The 17948-nt window shown below is 51.5% G+C and overlaps 2 protein-coding genes across 5 annotated transcripts in view; both read left to right on the top strand.

The window, feature by feature from the left end:
- Kif17 (kinesin family member 17) overlaps window positions 1-8798 on the top strand; it is a 44102-nt gene extending 35304 nt beyond the window's left edge. The window contains exons 12-16 of one of the 4 annotated variants that reach the window (XM_071617428.1): window positions 1023-1281; window positions 2781-2851; window positions 5187-5273; window positions 5886-6006; window positions 6881-8798. In XM_071617428.1, the coding sequence (XP_071473529.1) occupies window positions 1023-1281; window positions 2781-2851; window positions 5187-5273; window positions 5886-6006; window positions 6881-7059 (717 nt within the window). In that variant the 3' untranslated portion in view covers window positions 7060-8798. Of the gene's footprint in view, window positions 1-1022; window positions 1282-2780; window positions 2852-4420; window positions 4551-5186; window positions 5274-5885; window positions 6007-6880 lie in introns of those variants that run through there. The other 3 variants (XM_027937520.2, XM_071617431.1, XM_071617430.1) reach the window with 3 other exon arrangements.
- Window positions 8799-9268: 470 nt separating this feature from the next.
- On the top strand, window positions 9269-17490 carry Ddost (dolichyl-diphosphooligosaccharide--protein glycosyltransferase non-catalytic subunit). The gene is made up of 11 exons (XM_027937587.2): window positions 9269-9540; window positions 9765-9875; window positions 13180-13266; window positions 14386-14489; window positions 14627-14721; window positions 14992-15085; window positions 15351-15499; window positions 15894-16041; window positions 16652-16772; window positions 16886-16992; window positions 17083-17490. Exons 1-11 carry the CDS (start codon window positions 9387-9389, stop codon window positions 17230-17232), a joined length of 1320 nt encoding a protein of 439 aa, XP_027793388.1. The 5' UTR covers window positions 9269-9386; the 3' UTR covers window positions 17233-17490.
- The last annotated feature ends 458 nt before the right edge of the window (window positions 17491-17948 follow it).

The raw sequence follows: 17948 nt of genomic DNA, 5'->3' as shown, positions 1-17948 counted from the left end.
TTTCAAGTACTATATTAAATAGGAGGTGAGAGTCGACATCCTTGTCTTATTCCAAATTTTAAAGGAAATGCTTTCAGTTTTCCCCCATTTATTATTAAGATTGGCTTTGAGTTTTTCATACATAGCCTTTATGATTTCTTCTGTCCCTCAGTTTCTTCAGTGTTTTTATCATGAATAGTTACTGAATTTTGTCAAAGGCTTTCTCTGCGTCTATTGAGATGACTAAGTGTTTTTTTTGTCCTTAATTCTACTATGTGATGAAGTACATTTATTGATTTGCATGTTATACTATCCTAGCATCTCTGGAAGAAAACCAATTTGGTCATGATATACAGTCTTTTTAACATGTTGTTGAATATGATTTGCTAAAATTTTGTCAAGGATGTTTGCACCTAAGTTCCTCAGGGATGTGGACTGTAGTTTCTTTTCCTTGGTGTGCACAATATTGTTCTTTGCGAATCACCTGTACCTGCTCCTCGAGGAGTAGAGTGCATCAGGGGTCTTGGGGCTAAGGCAAAACAGGGTAGAGTTGGCCTTACAGTCACCTGGGCTTAGGAGGGAAGGGAAGGGCCAGTTGTGGGGGATGAGACCAAACCATCTGGAATACATCAAATTAAGGGGCAGTGTTTGTCACACCGTGACAGAGCTATAGACCTGGGTGATGGTCGTGTTGCACATGGGTACTTCTAAAAGGCCCTGTCATGAGTGTAGGATGTGGAGTAGTGCCCAAGCTGGCAGTGGGATTGAGGGTCAGCTTTCTGCACACTGTGGACACACTAGGTGCTCATTACCTTTTGGATGGAGAGGTGGGAGGGGAGTAATTGGATGGGTGGAGAGATCAGTGGGTGTCAGAGGAGGGTGGGGGGACGGGGAGTTGGCTGGACGGTGGTGAAGGCGAGAGGCAGAGGGTGAGTGGACCGTGACCAGTGATGAGGGCGGCTGGCAGGCCATGGACAGGGTGGCCCGTTGTGCGGCGGGGCATCTTCCCCTGCTCACTACTTGTCATCGTCCTTGGCTTTCAGCTCCGGGCAGCAGAAGTGGAAATCAAAGATCTGCAGTCAGAATTCCAGCTGGAGAAGATCGATTATCTGGCCACTATCCGTCGGCAGGAGCGCGACTCCATGCTCTTCCAGCAACTTCTGGAACAGGTGCAGCCCCTGATCCGCAGGGACTGCAACTACAGCAACCTGGATAGGATTCGGCGCGAGTCATGCTGGGATGAGGATAGTGGCTTCTGGAAGATCCCAGAGCCCATCATCATCAAAACCAGCCTTCCAGTAGGTCAGGAGCTCAGCTGCCCCATGGACCTCCCTGCCTCCTTCACAGTTGGCCGCTGTGCAGAGGGAAAGGGAGCCTGGCCTCTCCCTGCAGGTTTTGGGTGCAACAGACGCGTGACCCTGGGCACCCCACATGCCGGGCCCCTGGGAGGGTGGCATGCTCTGGAGGCTATGATGTAGGTTGGAATTCTGGCTGCACCATTCCTTGGGTGACCCCTTGGGGACTCAATGTCCTCATCTGTGACATGGGATGAGTAATAGGACCTTCCTTAGAGTTGCTGAGAGGGTATGACATGTTCAGACATGTGGAAGCCTTCAAGCACTGCCTGGCATGGGGTGCGTGGTCCCTGGTGTCATTACCATTGTCATCATTGTTCCACTCCATCCCTACTTCAGCCCTGCCAAGGGTGATGGTCACGACACCTATCACACATGCAAGGAAACCAGTCTCACAGGGTGTGAGTGACTTACCCGAGCTTGAAAGCCTGGCAGTGAGCTGCAGCACCGCAGAGGGAAGCCAGCTGTTCAGGGCTCGGGCCTGGTTCAGCCTCTGCTTTGGTTGCTGACCTTCTGTGTGACTTTAGGAAGATCACTCGCTGACCTTCTCTAGGCTTCTTGACAAAACAGGGGTTGGGTGAGATAATCTTAAGGACCCATCCACCTTGGACGAGTCTCGAGTCTCGGAGTAAAGTCAGATTTGCTGTGGCGCTCTCTCTAAAGAAAACACAAAGAGAGACAGAGAAGCCAGCAGGGGAGGGGCGAAGTAAAAGGGCTGCTCGCTGAGCTGCCAGCTTTATTGATATCCATAGGTTACATTAGCCCTGTTGGCATCATTAGAACGTATGCTCATTGTATAAAGTTACTGTTCTGTGGGCAGGTGTAGGCGCAGTGACACATGGTGTTGTCTGAGAGAGCTCCTTTAGCCCCAGAAGCTGAGTGTCTGAGACCAAGGTTGAGGCTGATAAGACTCTAGCACAGAGCCTCCTCACCAAGGACATTACCATAGCAGCTAGGCCCTGAGCATGTATGAGTCATCTTACGGGTTCCAGGGAGACACTGTGGAATATTCCAAGTGTGGAAAACAGGGCACCTGTTACCCTCCGGGAGTTTGCTCACCAGAGGAACACTGCCTTGTACATCTCCACAGCCAGAATCTTTATGGCTCTCCCCACGCACAGACCTGGGGAGTCACAAGCTCCCCCTGGCCAGTGTTGGTTCAGGGCCGCACCCTCCTGTTAAAACTCCAGCTGGCTCCATTTCCCATGAGCTCTGGGCAACAGCTGAATCTCTCCCTTCCCCCACTTCTCTCCCTTCCCCCACCCACCCACCATCCTGGAAGTGGGAGAGTGGCTTTTCTGGCTTCTGAGCACTCCCAAGGACATTTAGGTGGGGCTGGGACATGGCTTGTTTCTAGCCCAAGCCTGGCTTGACCCCACCTCTGGGACAGTACCCCACCTGTTCCCTTCCACCGTTGTCGGCTTTTCAGCTCTTGTTTTCTCATAGCAGTTCCAACTGGGCAACAGAACAAGTCAGCCCGCAAGACCTCTGCACCCGACAACGGGGAGCCAAACATGGTAAGGCCCATGGGAGCGGGCAGGGTGGGACGGGGTCTCTGCTCCCACAGCGAAGGGGCCAGCGTTGCCACTGGGAAGGGGGCTACTTTCATCATGCCTAAGGATTGAAACAAGGGCTGAGCATGGATCTTTTCTTTTCTTTAATTTTTTTTAAGTTGTCAATGGACCTTTATGTTATTTATTGATATGCGGCTGAGAATCTAACCCAGTACCTCACACATGCTAGGGAAGCGCTTCACCACTGAGCCACAACCCCAGACCACTGAGCCACAACCCCAGCCTGAGCCTGGATCTTTTCTGTCACTCATTGGCACCTGGACTTCAGTCCCCTCTGGCCCTCAGTCAGGGGCACATATGCTCCAAAGGACCAGAGGAAAGGTAGACAGCTGGGGGTAGCCTGTCCTACTGGTGTGCAACAGAGGCTTGAGCCTCAACCCTAGAAGACAAATGGCACCTTCTCATTCCCTAGACCCTAGTTGGTCACTGGGGCCAAAATGGTCCTCAGAGTGCCCACGAGCAGTAGTTGGGATTCTAAAGTCATTTAATTTCATAGCTCCCATGTTTTGTAGCACAATAGTAACGTGGATCCTTATATAGCAGGAATCACAGTCCTTTTCTGAAAAGGATCTGAAAGTAAACGCTTTAGCCTTTGTTGGCCATGTGGTCTCTGTCACAACTCCTCAACTCCATCGCCCTAGCACAAAACCAGAAATAGATGGTACATAAATGAATACTGTGTTCTAATAAAACTTTATCTATGGGCTAGATTTGCCCATTGGCTGTCATTTGCTACCCTTGCCTTAAGTCATTATGAACGTTTCAGAAACGCACACAGATCATACAGTTCCAGTATGTCCAGCCAGGCTCCTCTGCCTGAGCAGCTCAGGGTGGCCTCTTGTGCTGGTCTGGAGCTAGACTGGCTGCTTTGATGGCTTAACTTCATGGAAAAGGCAAAGTTGCTTTTTTTTCCCCCTGCCTTTCTATGTTTTTGTTGGTGCATCATAATTGTACCAAAGAGGGGGGTGATATTTGTATTTGCACATAACAGGTTGGTCACAGTACTTCCCCTCTCTCTCCCTTTCCCCTCACCTTGGTCCCCTTCTTCTACTTTACCAGTATCCCTTCTAACATCAGTATTTTTGTTAAGTTAGTGCATCATAATCATGCATAACCGTGGGATGCATATGGTATACTGCACATGGAAATAGCATAATTTGGTCAGTTTTGTCCCCTAGCACCTCCCCTGTCCTCCTCTCTCCCTCTCAATCCCCTTTATTCTATTGCTTTCCCTTCTAACTAATAGTGATTCGTGCATATCAGTTTTTCAGAGCAGTGCAGTTTATAATAGCCAAGTTATACAATGAAGCCAAGTTATAGAATCAGACTATATGTCAATCCAACAGATGAATAAATAAAAAAAGAGTATATAGGGCTGGGGTTGTAGCTCAGTGGTAGAGCGCTTGCCTCACATATGTGAGGCACTGGGTTTGATCCTCAGAAGCACATTAAAAAATAAATAAAGAAAGATATTGTGTCCATCTACAACTAAAAAAATTTTTCAAAAAACAGTGTCTATATACAATGGAGTTTTACCCAGCCACAAAGAAGAATGAAACTGAGTCATTTACTGGCAGATGGATGGAGCTGGCGAACGTGATGCCAAATGAAATAAACCAGACTTAGGAAGTCAAGGGTCAAATGTTCTCTCTCATTTGTGGAAGCTGTCATCAGTGATATCTGGGGTTCTCAAAGCAGATCCTAAAAACTTCTGTTCAGTTCACATCCACAGACTTTGCATAGCACTCTAGGTCAGGGTGTTTGGGGAGACGAACTATGCTTGTCTGAAGGAGTTCACAGTCTCACTGAGGAGTCTGTTCCTGCTGCTTGAATCCCAAGCCATGCAACCTTCCTCTAAGCTGCCACCTTGAATCTCTCTCAAAAATGAAGAGTGTTAACCTGCAACCACAAAAAGGTTATGTGAAAGCACTTCTAGTTCCAAGAGACAGATGTCAAATAGTCACAAGCAGCCAGTGTGGTGGTGCATATCTATAATCCAAGTGACTGGGAGGCCAAGGCAGGAGGATCACAAGTTCAAGGCCAACCTCAGCAACTTAGCAAGAACCTGTCTTATAAAAACAAAGAAGGCTGGGGATGTGGCTCAGTGATAGAACACTCCTGGGTTTAATCCCCAGTACCACCACTAACAACAACAAACAAAATAGGAAGTTTATTGGTTCATATAAGTGGACTAATTTCAGGCATGGCTGGATGTAGGGGCCCAAACTGTGAGGGTTTTATGTCTTTACCTCTTGTTTTTGGTACACTTTCTCCACAGCATGGGAAAGATGGCCTGCAAACTGTTATGATCCAAAAGGAAGAGAGACCTGGTCCCTTAAAATCTCACTCTGAAGCTGGTGGAAAGGTTCTCATTAGCTCTGCCCAGGTTATGGGCCTGTTCTTGGGTCAATTACTATGTTCAGGAGAATGATGCTCTGTGATTGGCCCAGTGTGGGTCATGTGTCTGGCCCTGTAGCACAGGGCACTGTGGATGATCACCCTACTGGGAACCTGGGGAGGGACAGAACGGAGAGTCAGTCTATGACAGCAGTGAGGAGTGTCTGTTCTGGGTGACGGAGAGGTCAAGATACCAGTCACAGCGGTCATAAGGGTAGCTGCGGGCTGAGTACTCTATTTCTTGTGCTGTGGAGTTTGGGCTCTGTATCACCCTTGCCCCTGTTGGAGCTGGCAGGAGGGAACAAGGTACTCCCCATCTCAAGGGAGGGAAGGCAGGTGTGGGCCTGGCTGGAGACTGACCGCCTGATCTCCAGCTGCCTGAGTTGCTCCCGGGGCTCCAGGTTCTGTGGCAGGGTGTGCTGCCATGGGCCATGGTCCCTCCAGCCCTGTGGTGCAGCCTGGGGGAGGCTCAGGCCAGCCCGACTCACCAGGTTTCTGGAGGCTGCTGAGCCCCAGGCAGGGGCCCAGATCAGCTCTGTGCAGATGAGGGGTCTTGACCCACGAGGATTTGACATCTCAGCAGGAGGAAGACCGCTACAAGCTGATGCTCAGTCGGAGTGACAGTGAACATATTGCCAGTAACTACTTCCGTCCCAAGCGGGCCAACCAGATCCTCAGTTCAGATCCCATGAAGAGCCTCAGTGAGTGTCCTGTGCACCTGTGTCCCCTCCCCCACACCTAGGAGAGGCATGGGGGGTGGTTCTGGAGTTGATGGACCTGGGTTCAAAACACCTCTCCCTCCATGAGCCTTGTGTTTTTTAGCAATAAAATGAGTGGGATTAGAGGAGATGAGGTGGGGAAATAACCAAGCCAGGGCCTGGCACATAGTAGGTGCTTGGGAGAAGATTGTGTGTGTGGCTGGTGTCTCCCCTGCCACACAGGAGGGCCCTGGCTTGGTGCTGTGTGTCGGGTCTGAGAAGGCTGCTTCACATTAGGCTGCCCAATAAACGGCCTTTTAGGCTGCCCAATAAACTGGTTACTCCCCAGCTTCCTCATGCCGGTGTGGTGACTTTCCCCAAATGAGGATTGACTCTCTTCAAGGACCACCACAAGGGCGCTGGCAGGGCAAGAGGGCATTACAGGTGTGCGCCACTGCGCCCGGCATGAATCCTAGTTCTATACAGAGGTTATGTAAGAGACTGAATGGACTGAGGAGTAAGGGCAGGAGTCCGAAAGAAGGGACATGAGCATCAGCGGAGTCCTCCATGTTGCAGAGGAGAAAACTGAGGCTCCGAGAGGTGGAGTGACTTGCCCGAGGTTGCACAGCTAGGGAGTCGTGGGGCTGGGCTTTGAACCCCGGCTTGTCTGGCCCGAGAGCTCAGGCTGCCTCAGTTTGAGGCTTTAGAACCCCTAACCCCAGCCAGATTCTTTGGATGCAGATGTAATGCTGAGATCTCAACTAGAGCAGCCTTAGATGGTCCCGCTGCTGGGAGGGGAGGGCTACCCGTCCTCACCCTGCACACCCCAGGAGCTCTCTCCATGCCTGTGCGCACCAGCCCTGCCCTCTCTCCACAGCTCATCACAACTCACCACCAGGCCTCGGCTCCCCGCTCAGCAACAACTCTGCCATCCCGCTTGCCCAGGCCCCTGAAATGCCCCAGCCCCGGCCCTTCCGCCTCGAGTCCCTCGACATCCCCTTCACCAAAGCTAGGCGGAAGAAAAGCAAAAGCAACTTTGGCAGTGAGCCTCTGTGATGGCGGCTGCCCTCTACCACCTGCCTTTAGGCTCCAAGAAACTGCTGGGCGGCCCCGCCCAGGCCTCCTCCCATCTCCCCCCACAGTGACCTGGGGCCCAGGGGGGCCCTCAGTCACTATGCCTGGGGCTTGGGGCTTGGCCGTCAGAGACTGCGGTCCTCCTCCTCGTCCTCCTCGGAGAGGCCTGCCCCGGCTCCGTGCACCGCATCAGTGTTCCTACCCACCCTCCCACCTTGGAGCCGGCAACTTGGGCCTACCAGTGTTGTCCTTTGCCTCGATGGCCTCAGAAGCTTCGGACCTGCCGTGGCACCTTCATCACCAGCCCCAGCATTTGGATGATGCGCGACATCTTGGTGACTGAAATTTGTGCCTCCATGTGATTTGCCCCCTTTCCAGAGGGAAGCCTTGCCCTGCAGGAGGGGCACAGGAAGAGGTCTGGAGGGCGGTTCCACTGGGCTGAGAAGGCTGCTTCACATTAGGCTGCCCAATAAACTGCCTTTTAGAATAAATCCCCTCCCTGACCCTCTCTGACTACATCCCTGGGCCCTGCATCTCTGTGGCCATGGCAGCTGTCCAGAATGGGCACTCACTGGCCCGAGATTTTAAAACCAGCAGGCTCCCTGCACCTGCAAACACAAAAGAGTATTTTTTTTTCTTTGGAGAGTGTCAGAGATTTCAAAGAATCTGTCACCCAGGGCCCCTTTGTGGAACTATTAATAGGACCAGGAGCTCACTCTGGAGAAGCTGGGGTGGGGTGCTTAGGTAGCCACAGAGGCAAGCCTCTGACTACACTACCCACCAGGTCAGAGACTTTAAGGGGAACAAAGAGCCTTTCTGAAGGGAGAGTGTTGGGTGGGGCGGGGCTCCCTCCTGTAAGGAAGGCAGAAGGTCCTGGAGGTTCAAGACGGGTATATGGGGAGGGTACTCCTGGTGGCAGAAGTTTGGTGAGCAAAAAGCACCAAGTGGCAACATTCAGCCCTGAGCGGGGACAAGAGAGATGAAGCTGTAGCGATGAGGTCAGGTGCAGACTCGAGGTGAAGGAAAAACCTTTAGGTGTCCTGAGCTGTGGCAGGGGTAGGCTAGGGAGGGCAGGAGGAGGCTCCACTTGGGGTAGAGCCAGAAGGAATGAAGAGGAGCGTCTGCTAGGGAAATGCATGGGGGAGGAGAGGCTAAAAGGGAAGGAATGTTCATGTCTTCTGGGACTAGGTGGAGCTCTTTCAGAGAATTTGAGCGTTTCTGGTCATGGTGGCTGGTAGGTGTCTTTAGACTTAAAAGGTTGGGTTTGAGAGGGTGCCAGGCAAGTCTAGTCAAGTTAACCCTGTATTATATATAGCTCTGGGCAAAACATATCAAATGATGACCATGCCTACATATAGTACCCAGAAGAATCTGAATCAAAGGTTAAGGCAACAAGGGAGACAGAAACAAGCCTCCTCATCCCATTCCAATCAATTCCAGTCATCCATGGGACATCTACGGGCCCAGGTGGAGACTCAGTGTTTTCAGCAAAAGTGGCCTTCGGGTTCCTGAAGAGTGACCTAGACAAAAGCTAGTGGGTGTGTGTGTGTGTGTGTGCTAATAATGTACTGCCCTGTGGCTGTGACCTTAAAAGTCAATGAAAAGGGGCTGGGGTTGTGGCTCAGTGGTGGAGCACTTGCCTTGCTCGCGTGAGGTACTGGGTTCGATCCTCAGCACCACATAAAAATAAACATTGTATCCATCTATGAAAAGCAAATGAAGCTACGGGGTTTATTTTATTTTTTCCTCCCCTGGGGCGGAGATGGGCAGGCAGGAGCTCGCAGTGCCCCTGACCTCGACCTTATCCCTCCTTAACCCGTCCCTGCTCTCTAGCCTCTCCTTCTAGAGGTTTGGGAGATGGGCCTCCCGGTCTGCCCTAGACTGGTGAGGACCAAGGAAGTGGCCAAGTGCCCCACGCCCCGTCCGGGACAATATCCCTTCGAAAGGGACCAGACTGCGCCAGAACCCGGCTCTGGACTAGCGGAGGAGCCGGACTGAGCGGAGCCAAAGGGCGTTCGGCCTTGATTGGTGGCGGCTGCAGAGCTGTCTCTTCAGTATTGAACCTTTTCCTCTTGGGAGGCGGGGCCTCAAGTCCCTTCTACCAATAGCATGTGAGGGATCCGCCTCCGACTAGGGCACTTCCGGAAATGCTCCCGGCTTCTTACCATCAAAGTCGCAGCTGTTGACGCCCGGCCGGGAGTATCTAGATCACTTCCGGTTGGTACTCCACGGCCACGAGTCGCGATTGGTCGGCTGTAGACCGGACCTTTCCGGTGTCCAGGTGTGGGTTCTTTGGCTGAAAGAAGAAAATGGAGCGGTGCACGGCGGCCCGTGCTTGGTCTCTCTTATGGCTGCTGCTACCCTTGCTTGGCTCGGTCTGCGCCAGCGGCCCCCGCACTTTAGTGTTGCTGGATAACCTCAACTTGCGGGAGACGCACTCGCTTTTCTTCCGGAGCCTGAAAGGTTTGAGAGCGGGGTCCGAGGGGACGGCGCGTGAGGGTCACGGGTGGGAAGGACGCCCGAGCCTGAGGGCATCACCATCCTCCCTGACACCCGCTTTTCTGGAGCAGGCGCCCAGGTGCGGCCTGCCGCCTGGAGTGGCTCGCGATATCTGCACAGGGGGTTGGTTCCCTTTGCGTCCTGACTGCCGTAGTTGACTGCTGCTTTTTTTTTTTTTCCTCGTCCAGATCGGGGCTTTGAACTCACATTCAAGACCGCCGATGACCCCAGCCTGTCCCTCATTAAGTACGGGGAGTTCCTCTATGATAATCTCATCATCTTCTCCCCCTCGGTAGAAGGTAAGGGTCGCGCGTCGCCGGGACTCAGGGCCCCGGACTGATCCATTGCTTTCTTCTGATTCTTGGGCAGGTTCAGGGTCTGGGGATGGGTTGCCAGCCCTGGCACTGCTGCTGCCAAGAGAAGAGAAAATGCTAATTTCTAACCTGGGCACAGTTAAGGGTTGTGGGGTCAAGTGTTGCCATAGACGGTGGAACTCGGGCCCTGCTCCTCTGCAGAGAAGGAAGTTTTTTCTGCAAAGGGTCTGATAGAATGAAGAGCGCCTGATGGAGTCTGCCTGTGTGGAAAGAGGGATTGGCATGTTATTAGTATGGATTAGTGTAAAGAGGCATTGTGAAGGTTGGTATTTGACCTTAACCTCCAGCTGAGAAAAAGCCTTAACAATTACCCGCTCCTACCCATTTGATAGCAGCTGGATATGTTCAGAGGCTTAGCAGAGGGCTAATTGTTGAACAGAATCTTCTTCAAATTATCTAATAGAATATCTTCACTATTCTATTAATAGAATATCTTCTTTAAATTATTCCTGGAGCAGGCCCCCAGGCCCCTTATACTTCACTATTCCTATTTTAGGAGGCAATCCACTCCATCAGTGTATAATTTTGTTACAAAGTTACATTAAACTGCAACTTGTCTCTTTCTACTGTGTTTGGGGAGGGAGGTTCCCAGCTTTCCCCAGGGCCTTAGAAAACAAATCTGGTGCTTATCTTGATGAAAAACAGTTTTCACATGGTCATAGCCTACTTAGGTGTTTCTTCTAATATCCCCAGTTTTTTTGGCCATGCTTGTTTTGGTGAGAATGCTAGTGATTCCCTTCTTTATTTGCTTCGGTCTTTTCCTTGAAGGACTCATGTTATCCCTGTTTGCACTACCGTGTACCCTGCAACCCTCCCTCCCTTCAGTTGATGAAGCTTAGGACATCTATGCTTTGTTGACAGTTACTTTGTTTTCTGTAGTTCACATGTGATTGGGTTCTACCAAATCCCTTAAGTATTTTTCTCCAAAGGCCTGTCACTTACTATCTTGCTCCCCATTGCCCTGCAGCACATGCCATTGGAACTGGCTTTTTGGAGGCAAGGGTAGTTGGGTGGATGTGACCCGGACTCTTCAAGTTAAGATCTTCAAATGAGAGGGCAGTTGGACTGGATCTGTCAGCAGAGTGATGGTTGTCTGCGTTTCTGCTGTATTTGGGACTTTGAAATATACACAGTCCAGTGGTTGGATAGTCCAGCAGTGAGATAATAAGGATAGAGCCTGCCCTTGGGAGTTCTTTCAGTCTGTGTTTGAGGAAATAAAGATTGGAAATGAATTACCAAACCTTGTGTCAGGATTTAAGGTGGAGTGAAAAAGCTGTCAAGTTGTGCTTTTGGAGAGACTGGGAAGGAAAGGAGCAGTGGGGAGATGGATTGGAGAACATCGGGAAAGGGAGGTGGGAGAGATGCCACCAGCCTCAGATAGTATTTCTCGGGTTAGTCACTTGCGTATCTCCTTCCTGCTTTCTACCACATTCCATGTCACTGTACTAATAAACCAACAATGAACCCGGTATCACCAGTGCAAATGGAAAGCCAGTGTCAGGTAGATGCTAACTGTGAATAGATAGACTAGAACCAGTGCTGGTAACTTCTACCGTGTATTGTTGCCTGCTACAGGTTCTCTCCTCAGAAAGGAGATTAGCAAGTATAGAGGAATTCTAATGCTGGTATCAAACTTAAGAAAAAGCTTGGAAAATAAATGGGAAGACAGTAACTTTGTCTCTGTGAGATTGAGCATTATTTAAAGCACTGTCCACACATCACTATTGTCAGCTTTTTGATCCTGGTGAGTGGGTCCCACACCAGCAGATGCTGCTGCAGGAAGTCCTCTCAGGCACTCTTAGGGAGAAGGCTCATACTGCTTAGGGTCCAGGGTATGGGTTTGGCCTTCCTCTGGGTCCTTCTGCAGTCAGTAACCACATTAGCTCCGCCAGGTTGCAAACATGGGCTGGCTCCCTTGTCCATGCACCAGTGGCTCCCGCCCGATATGGAATTAGGAGATTCCCAGGTCACGTGCAGTAGCGGCTCAGGGGAATGACACAGGCTGCCGGCAATACTGGATCCTGCTCTGTAGATGGGAGGTGGGTTCAGAAAGGTGCAGGGATTTGCCTCGTTTAAGCCCAGGCTGCCTCAGTTTCAAAGCAGGTGTTCAGTGTGTCCCAGGCCTCTACCCACTAGAGGTCAGCAGCTACTTCACTGCTATTGTGATAATCACAGATGCCTTCTAGACAGTGCTCTGAGGGGTACGGTCACCCCAGGTTGAAAGCCTCTTCTATACCAAGAAGCTGTTTTGGAATTGTCTGGGGCTCTTCTGGCCTTTGTAGGAGAGTGGCTCCTCCACAGGAGAGTGGCTAGATGGCTTTATACCTGTGATAAGAGGCAGCGTCCCCAAGAACAGAGTACTCTTTATACTTGAAGGTGAGGTGCTTTTTAATTTTTTCAGAGTCAGAAAAGGGGGCTGTTCCATGCAGACCTTCACAGAGGCCTTTCATGGACTCCTTCCTGTCCCCATGCCTAGTGGATGTCTGACAAACTTCAATGTCTGGTCTTAGTAAATTGGCACTTTCATCCTTCCAGTTGCTTGGGCTCCTTGGGACTGTCCTTAATCCCTCTCTTTGGGTGGCAGCCACAGGCACCCCCTCAAGGCCCCTGTGGTTTACGTTCATGCCCATGGGAAGACCCCACCCCTACCCTGCACTCTGCTGTACTACCTCTGTGTGGCCTGGAAGCACTCATCACAGTCTGGACTTCATGGTGGCCTCCTAACCTGTCACATTTCCACCCTCACTCCCTTCCCCTGGTCTCCACAGCCACCAGGACCATCCTGAGAAAGCACAAGTGAAGTCACATAGGTCTTCTCAGAATCCTCCCGTGGCTCCCACTGCCAAAGCCCTCATGTGTGAGGCGAGCGCTCTACCGCTGAGCCACAACCCCAGCCCGAAAAGCAGTATTTCTAAGTGAAAGTTATATGTGACCTGAAATATGGTGCCCCGCTTGACATCCTTAGTCCCCAAACATTAGTAGATGTTTGACTATTTCTTCTAAACCTTTAAAAGTTCATGAATCTGAGGTGTTACTTGACTTGACTGAATCTTGACTTTTGGGAAATGAGGGCTCCTTTTCCAGATGGGGCACAGCAGCCCTCTCTTTCATTCTGGGCCCACTGGGGGTCCCATATTGATGGATTGTGGCTGGTCTACAGGGGACCCCCACTCCTACCCTGAGTGTCAGGGAGCAGAGCCTGGTTACTGTGTCTGATGTCTTCTTTCAGATTTTGGAGGCAACATCAATGTGGAGACCATCAGTGCATTTATCGATGGGGGAGGCAGTGTCCTGGTAGCTGCCAGTTCAGACATAGGTAAGTCGGACCTGGGAAGTTCTGGTGCTTTCCTCCATTCTCCAGGGAGCTTGGAAAGCTTCACAAATGGAAGCTGTCAAGTTGGCATTCTCTGGGTGGGCCTTGGCCAGCAGTCAGTGAGGGGGCTGCAGGCTGCTGGGTGCTCAGGCCCTCCTGTGCTTTGCTGTGACCGGACAGTGAGATTCAGGGCTTGAAGGAGTAGAAACCCTGGCTGGGCTTTTTTCATTGTTGGCTTTGTTTTGGGGACTGTCCCTTAGAGAGAGAAGGCCCAGATATCTAATTGATTTTTTTTTTTTTTTTTTAATATTTATTTATTTTTTTAGTTATGGGCAGACACAACATCTTTGTTGGTATGTGGTGCTGAGGATCGAACCCGGGCCGCACGCATGCCAGACGAGCGCGCTACCACTTGAGCCACATCCCCAGCCCCCATCTAATTGATTTTTGCCTTGTTTTCTTTTTCTTCTTTGCAGTACTGGGAATGGATCCCAGGGCCCCACACATGCTAGGCGAGTGCTCTACCACTGAGCCACACACTCAGTCCTTGTTTTCTATTTTGGAAAATTTCAGAGGTGCCTAGAAGTAGGGAGAGAGTTGCATCCTTAGTCCCCTGCGCTGATCACCCAGCTTCAGCATTCCTGGGCAGTCTGACGATGTTTTTTGTTTTTGGTGCTGGTACCAGGGCGTTTTACCACTCAGCTATATCCCCAGCCTTTTTTTTTTTTTTTTTTTTTCTTTTGAGACAGGCTCTCATAAGTTACTGAGATTGGCTTGGGACTTTTGATCCTCCTGCCTCAGCCTCCCGAGTACTGACACATTTTAAAAGTATGTTCCTTGTAATGGGGCATGACAAGGACTGGAGAAACCTGGTCAACCCAGGTTCTTCAGGTCAGGCTTGGCTTCAGAGGGGTTTTTTGTCATTGTGTGTTTGTGGAAGGAGACCAGGTGGTGGTTTTGTTCCATCAGTTCAGAGTGTGATCCCTGGAGGCAGAGGCTGACCTGATGCAGCTGCGGGGTACTGGTGTTGACCAGTGATGAGTGAGTCATGGGGAAGCCATGACCCTGTTTGGCTTGAGCCCACTGTAAGGGCTTAGGCAGGCATCTCTTGGGTCTTTGCAGGTGACCCTCTCCGAGAGCTGGGCAGTGAGTGTGGGATCGAGTTTGATGAGGAGAAAACAGCTGTCATCGACCATCACAACTATGATGTCTCAGACCTCGGCCAGGTAATCAGGCCCACTGCCTTCTAGACTTCTGGCATGGATGGCAAAGCTCTGCTCAGCCTAAAGACAAGAGGGAGCTAGAGGGACTCCCAGGCCTGAGGAACCTTTTCTGGACACCTCTCTTTCCCTCTGCTCTGTAGCACACGCTCATCGTGGCTGACACTGAGAACCTGCTGAAGGCCCCAACCATTGTTGGGAAATCGTCTCTAAATCCCATCCTCTTTCGAGGAGTTGGGTGAGTGAGCAGGAAGAGGCCTGTAGAAACCTGGGGAAGGAAGGGTCACTTGGTTTTGGAGAAGCTAAACCAAAATTTGTGATTATTTGGGGGTGTTCCTTCCCCCAGCAGATGTGGGCGGGATTAATTTCTTATTGTAGAGAGAGGAGAGCTAAGTGTTTGGCTTTTGAGAGAGAAGGATCCATCCTGGGAAGAAGTGGCCCTGGCGATCCCTCGTCCTTTGGGCTCATTCCTGGGTCAGTGTCGGGCTGCTCTTCGTTCCTTCTGCAGGATGGTGGCGGATCCCGACAATCCTTTGGTCCTGGACATCCTGACGGGCTCGTCTACCTCTTACTCCTTCTTCCCAGATAAACCCATTACCCAGGTAAGGACCTTTGCAACCTTGACCTTCCGCCTCTTAGGCCCGGTGGCAAAACACTTTCTTATTGGAAAATAAAAACGATGCCGGAGGCACGCTTGCTGAGGGAACAGGGTGGAAGGAAGGGCACGTGGGCAGAAGTGGTGTGCTCTCGGGTTCCTCCCTCAGATGAGGACACAGCCACTTAGGTGTCCAGCCTGTTGTCCTCTTGCTCTGGTGGCTTTGGCTTCACCTTGGCAGTGTGTGGGTGACCACCTCCATCTGTTCCCAGTACCCCCACGCGGTGGGGAAGAACACCCTGCTGATTGCCGGGCTTCAGGCCAGGAACAACGCCCGGGTCGTCTTCAGCGGCTCCCTTGACTTCTTCAGCGATGCCTTCTTCAACTCTGCAGTGCAGAAGGCCACACCTGGTGCCCAGAGGTGGGGCTCCCCGGGGCGCTCGCACGTGGTCTGGGCGGTGCAGGCTGTTTGTGTGGAGAAACCTGTGTGCCGTCTGGGGCTTTTGAATTCTTTGAAGATGGCTTGGTTGCTTACATTGCTGAGGTTGGCACTCCACACCTCTCACGGTCGTGGGGAGCTATTTAGAGACCAGCATTCCTTTAGAGATTTGTGTATTTACAGTGTAGGTGATGCCCAGGGCATCTGCATCTCTTCATTCTTCTGAGTTTCTTTAACCATGGCTCCTGAGAGCATGAGGCCTACTCACAGAGCCTTGCTTAGTGTGCTCTCTTGGTGACCAGGGTAGCCTGTCCCATCAGGCACCACCAGGAAGAAGTTGGCCCCGGGCGCCAGCCTCTCCTTTTTCTTCTTGCAGGTACTCCCAGACAGGCAACTATGAGCTAGCTGTGGCCCTGTCCCGCTGGGTGTTCAAGGAGGAGGGTGTTCTCCGTGTAGGACCTGTGTCCCATCATCGGGTGGGCGAGACAGCCCCACCCAATGCCTACACAGTCACTGATTTAGTGGTAAGAGCTGGCGGGGGCGGGGGTCCGGGCCCAAAGTTTTGGCCAGATTGAGTCACTTTGACTCAGAAGCATTTGTGGGTCATTTTGGTGCCTGGGCTCGGGGGCATAAAGTAGGATGAAGACATTCACCTCTGTCCCTAAGGTTGTCAGTCTAGGTGTGGAGCCTGCACTAACCCATGTCTAGCAGAAGGCCTCGTTTTGAAGATTGTGTGTCACCATGGGAGGGGGCCGCGCCACTTCACTGCCCGGGAAGTCAGGTTTATAAGGAAATGGCATTTCGGTTGGCTTTTAGGATGAGTTTGTCAGGCAAGAGAAGCAAAGCAAGGCATGAGGACAGTGACAGAGCCTGCGCATCTGGGAATGGAAAGGGCCTCCATGGATGGTCGATGTCCATGGCCAGGGATTCTGTGCCGAGCACCTTGGGCAGGCAGAGGTGTTGCGGGGCACTGGCCCTGCTGAGGAGCGCAGGACAGTGGAGGGACTCCCACGGGCTGCAGGACTCGGGAGCTCCCTGCTGTGGTGGGAGGGCAGGAGTCACAGGCAGCACTGCCTGCAGGTGTGGCACCCTGCAGCCCCTGGCAGCCCCGGCTGACCCAGCCTTTCCTCTCAGGAGTACAGCATCGTGATTGAGCAGCTCTCCAATGGCAGGTGGGTCCCTTTTGATGGTGACGACATTCAGCTGGAGTTTGTTCGCATAGATCCTTTCGTGAGGACCTTCTTGAAGAGGAAAGGTAGGCAGTTCCTGCCAGAGAAGGCTGCAGGGGGCAGCCCACACCTGTGCTAGCCTCCATGAGGCCTGGCAGAGAAACACTCCAGGAAACCCCTGGTGTCGCTTCTTCCCCAGGTGGCAAATACAGCGTCCAGTTTAAGTTGCCCGACGTGTACGGTGTGTTCCAGTTTAAAGTGGATTACAACCGACTGGGCTACACTCACCTGTACTCTTCCACTCAGGTATGCACAGCGGGCAGTCCCTGTCTTCAGCCAGCAGTTCCCTGCCTAGGCCTCCAGTGGCCAGGGACTGCCATCTCTGTCCTGTTGCAGGTGTCAGTGAGGCCACTCCAGCACACCCAGTATGAGCGATTCATCCCCTCGGCCTATCCTTACTATGCTAGTGCCTTCTCCATGATGGCGGGGCTCTTCATCTTCAGCATCGTCTTCTTACACATGAAGGAGAAGGAGAAGTCTGACTGAGGGGCCAGAGCCCGGGACTCTGCAGCGGAGAGCGGAGGGTTTTTACCAGGGCGGGTTGGTGATCTCGTTGTTTTGTTTGTTTTGTTCTGAAGCCGTGGGAAACGGCACAGCCTTACCTCAGTCGGGGATGCAGCGTTGAGTACCAGGGGGAGGGGCCAGGGAATCATTTTTTATGCATTTTTTCCACCTTGAATTGTGGTGTTTTTCATATGTGCAGTCACTCCCATTTCTAAAATAAAGAGAACTGTTGCCCCCACACTTCCCTTCCCCAGCCTGCTTTGCTCTTGGGCATCCTTAGATGCCCACTAATAAGTGGCTCCTTTTAGTTTTGCCAAGACTCAACTAGGAAATGATCCTAACTTCTCAAAGGGTAAAATAAAGTTGTTAATACAGATGCTGGACTAAAAAAATTAGTTCCTTGGTTGAAAAGAACCTTAAACATATATTCACCTCGCTGAAGGCCATAACTTTAAAAGCATGTGTCTAAGCGGGTGCAGCAGCACACATCCGTAATTGCAGTGACTCAGGAGGTCGAGGCAGGAGGCTCCCCAGCTCAGTGGTAGCATGCCCCGGGTTCAGTCCCTAGTACCACACACAAAAAGCGTGTGCAGTTAAATGTGGAATCTCTTCCCCAATGTTATGTGTCCACAGAATTTTCCCATCAGGTTGTAAGACTCATTCAGAAAGCGAAATATTGAGTTCAGCACGTACATACT

This window comes from Marmota flaviventris, chromosome 10, assembly GCF_047511675.1.
Source record: "Marmota flaviventris isolate mMarFla1 chromosome 10, mMarFla1.hap1, whole genome shotgun sequence".
Lineage (NCBI taxonomy): Eukaryota > Metazoa > Chordata > Mammalia > Rodentia > Sciuridae > Marmota > Marmota flaviventris.
The sequence above is the reverse complement of the archived record's forward strand: the minus strand, read 5'-3'. Positions and strand labels throughout refer to the sequence as shown.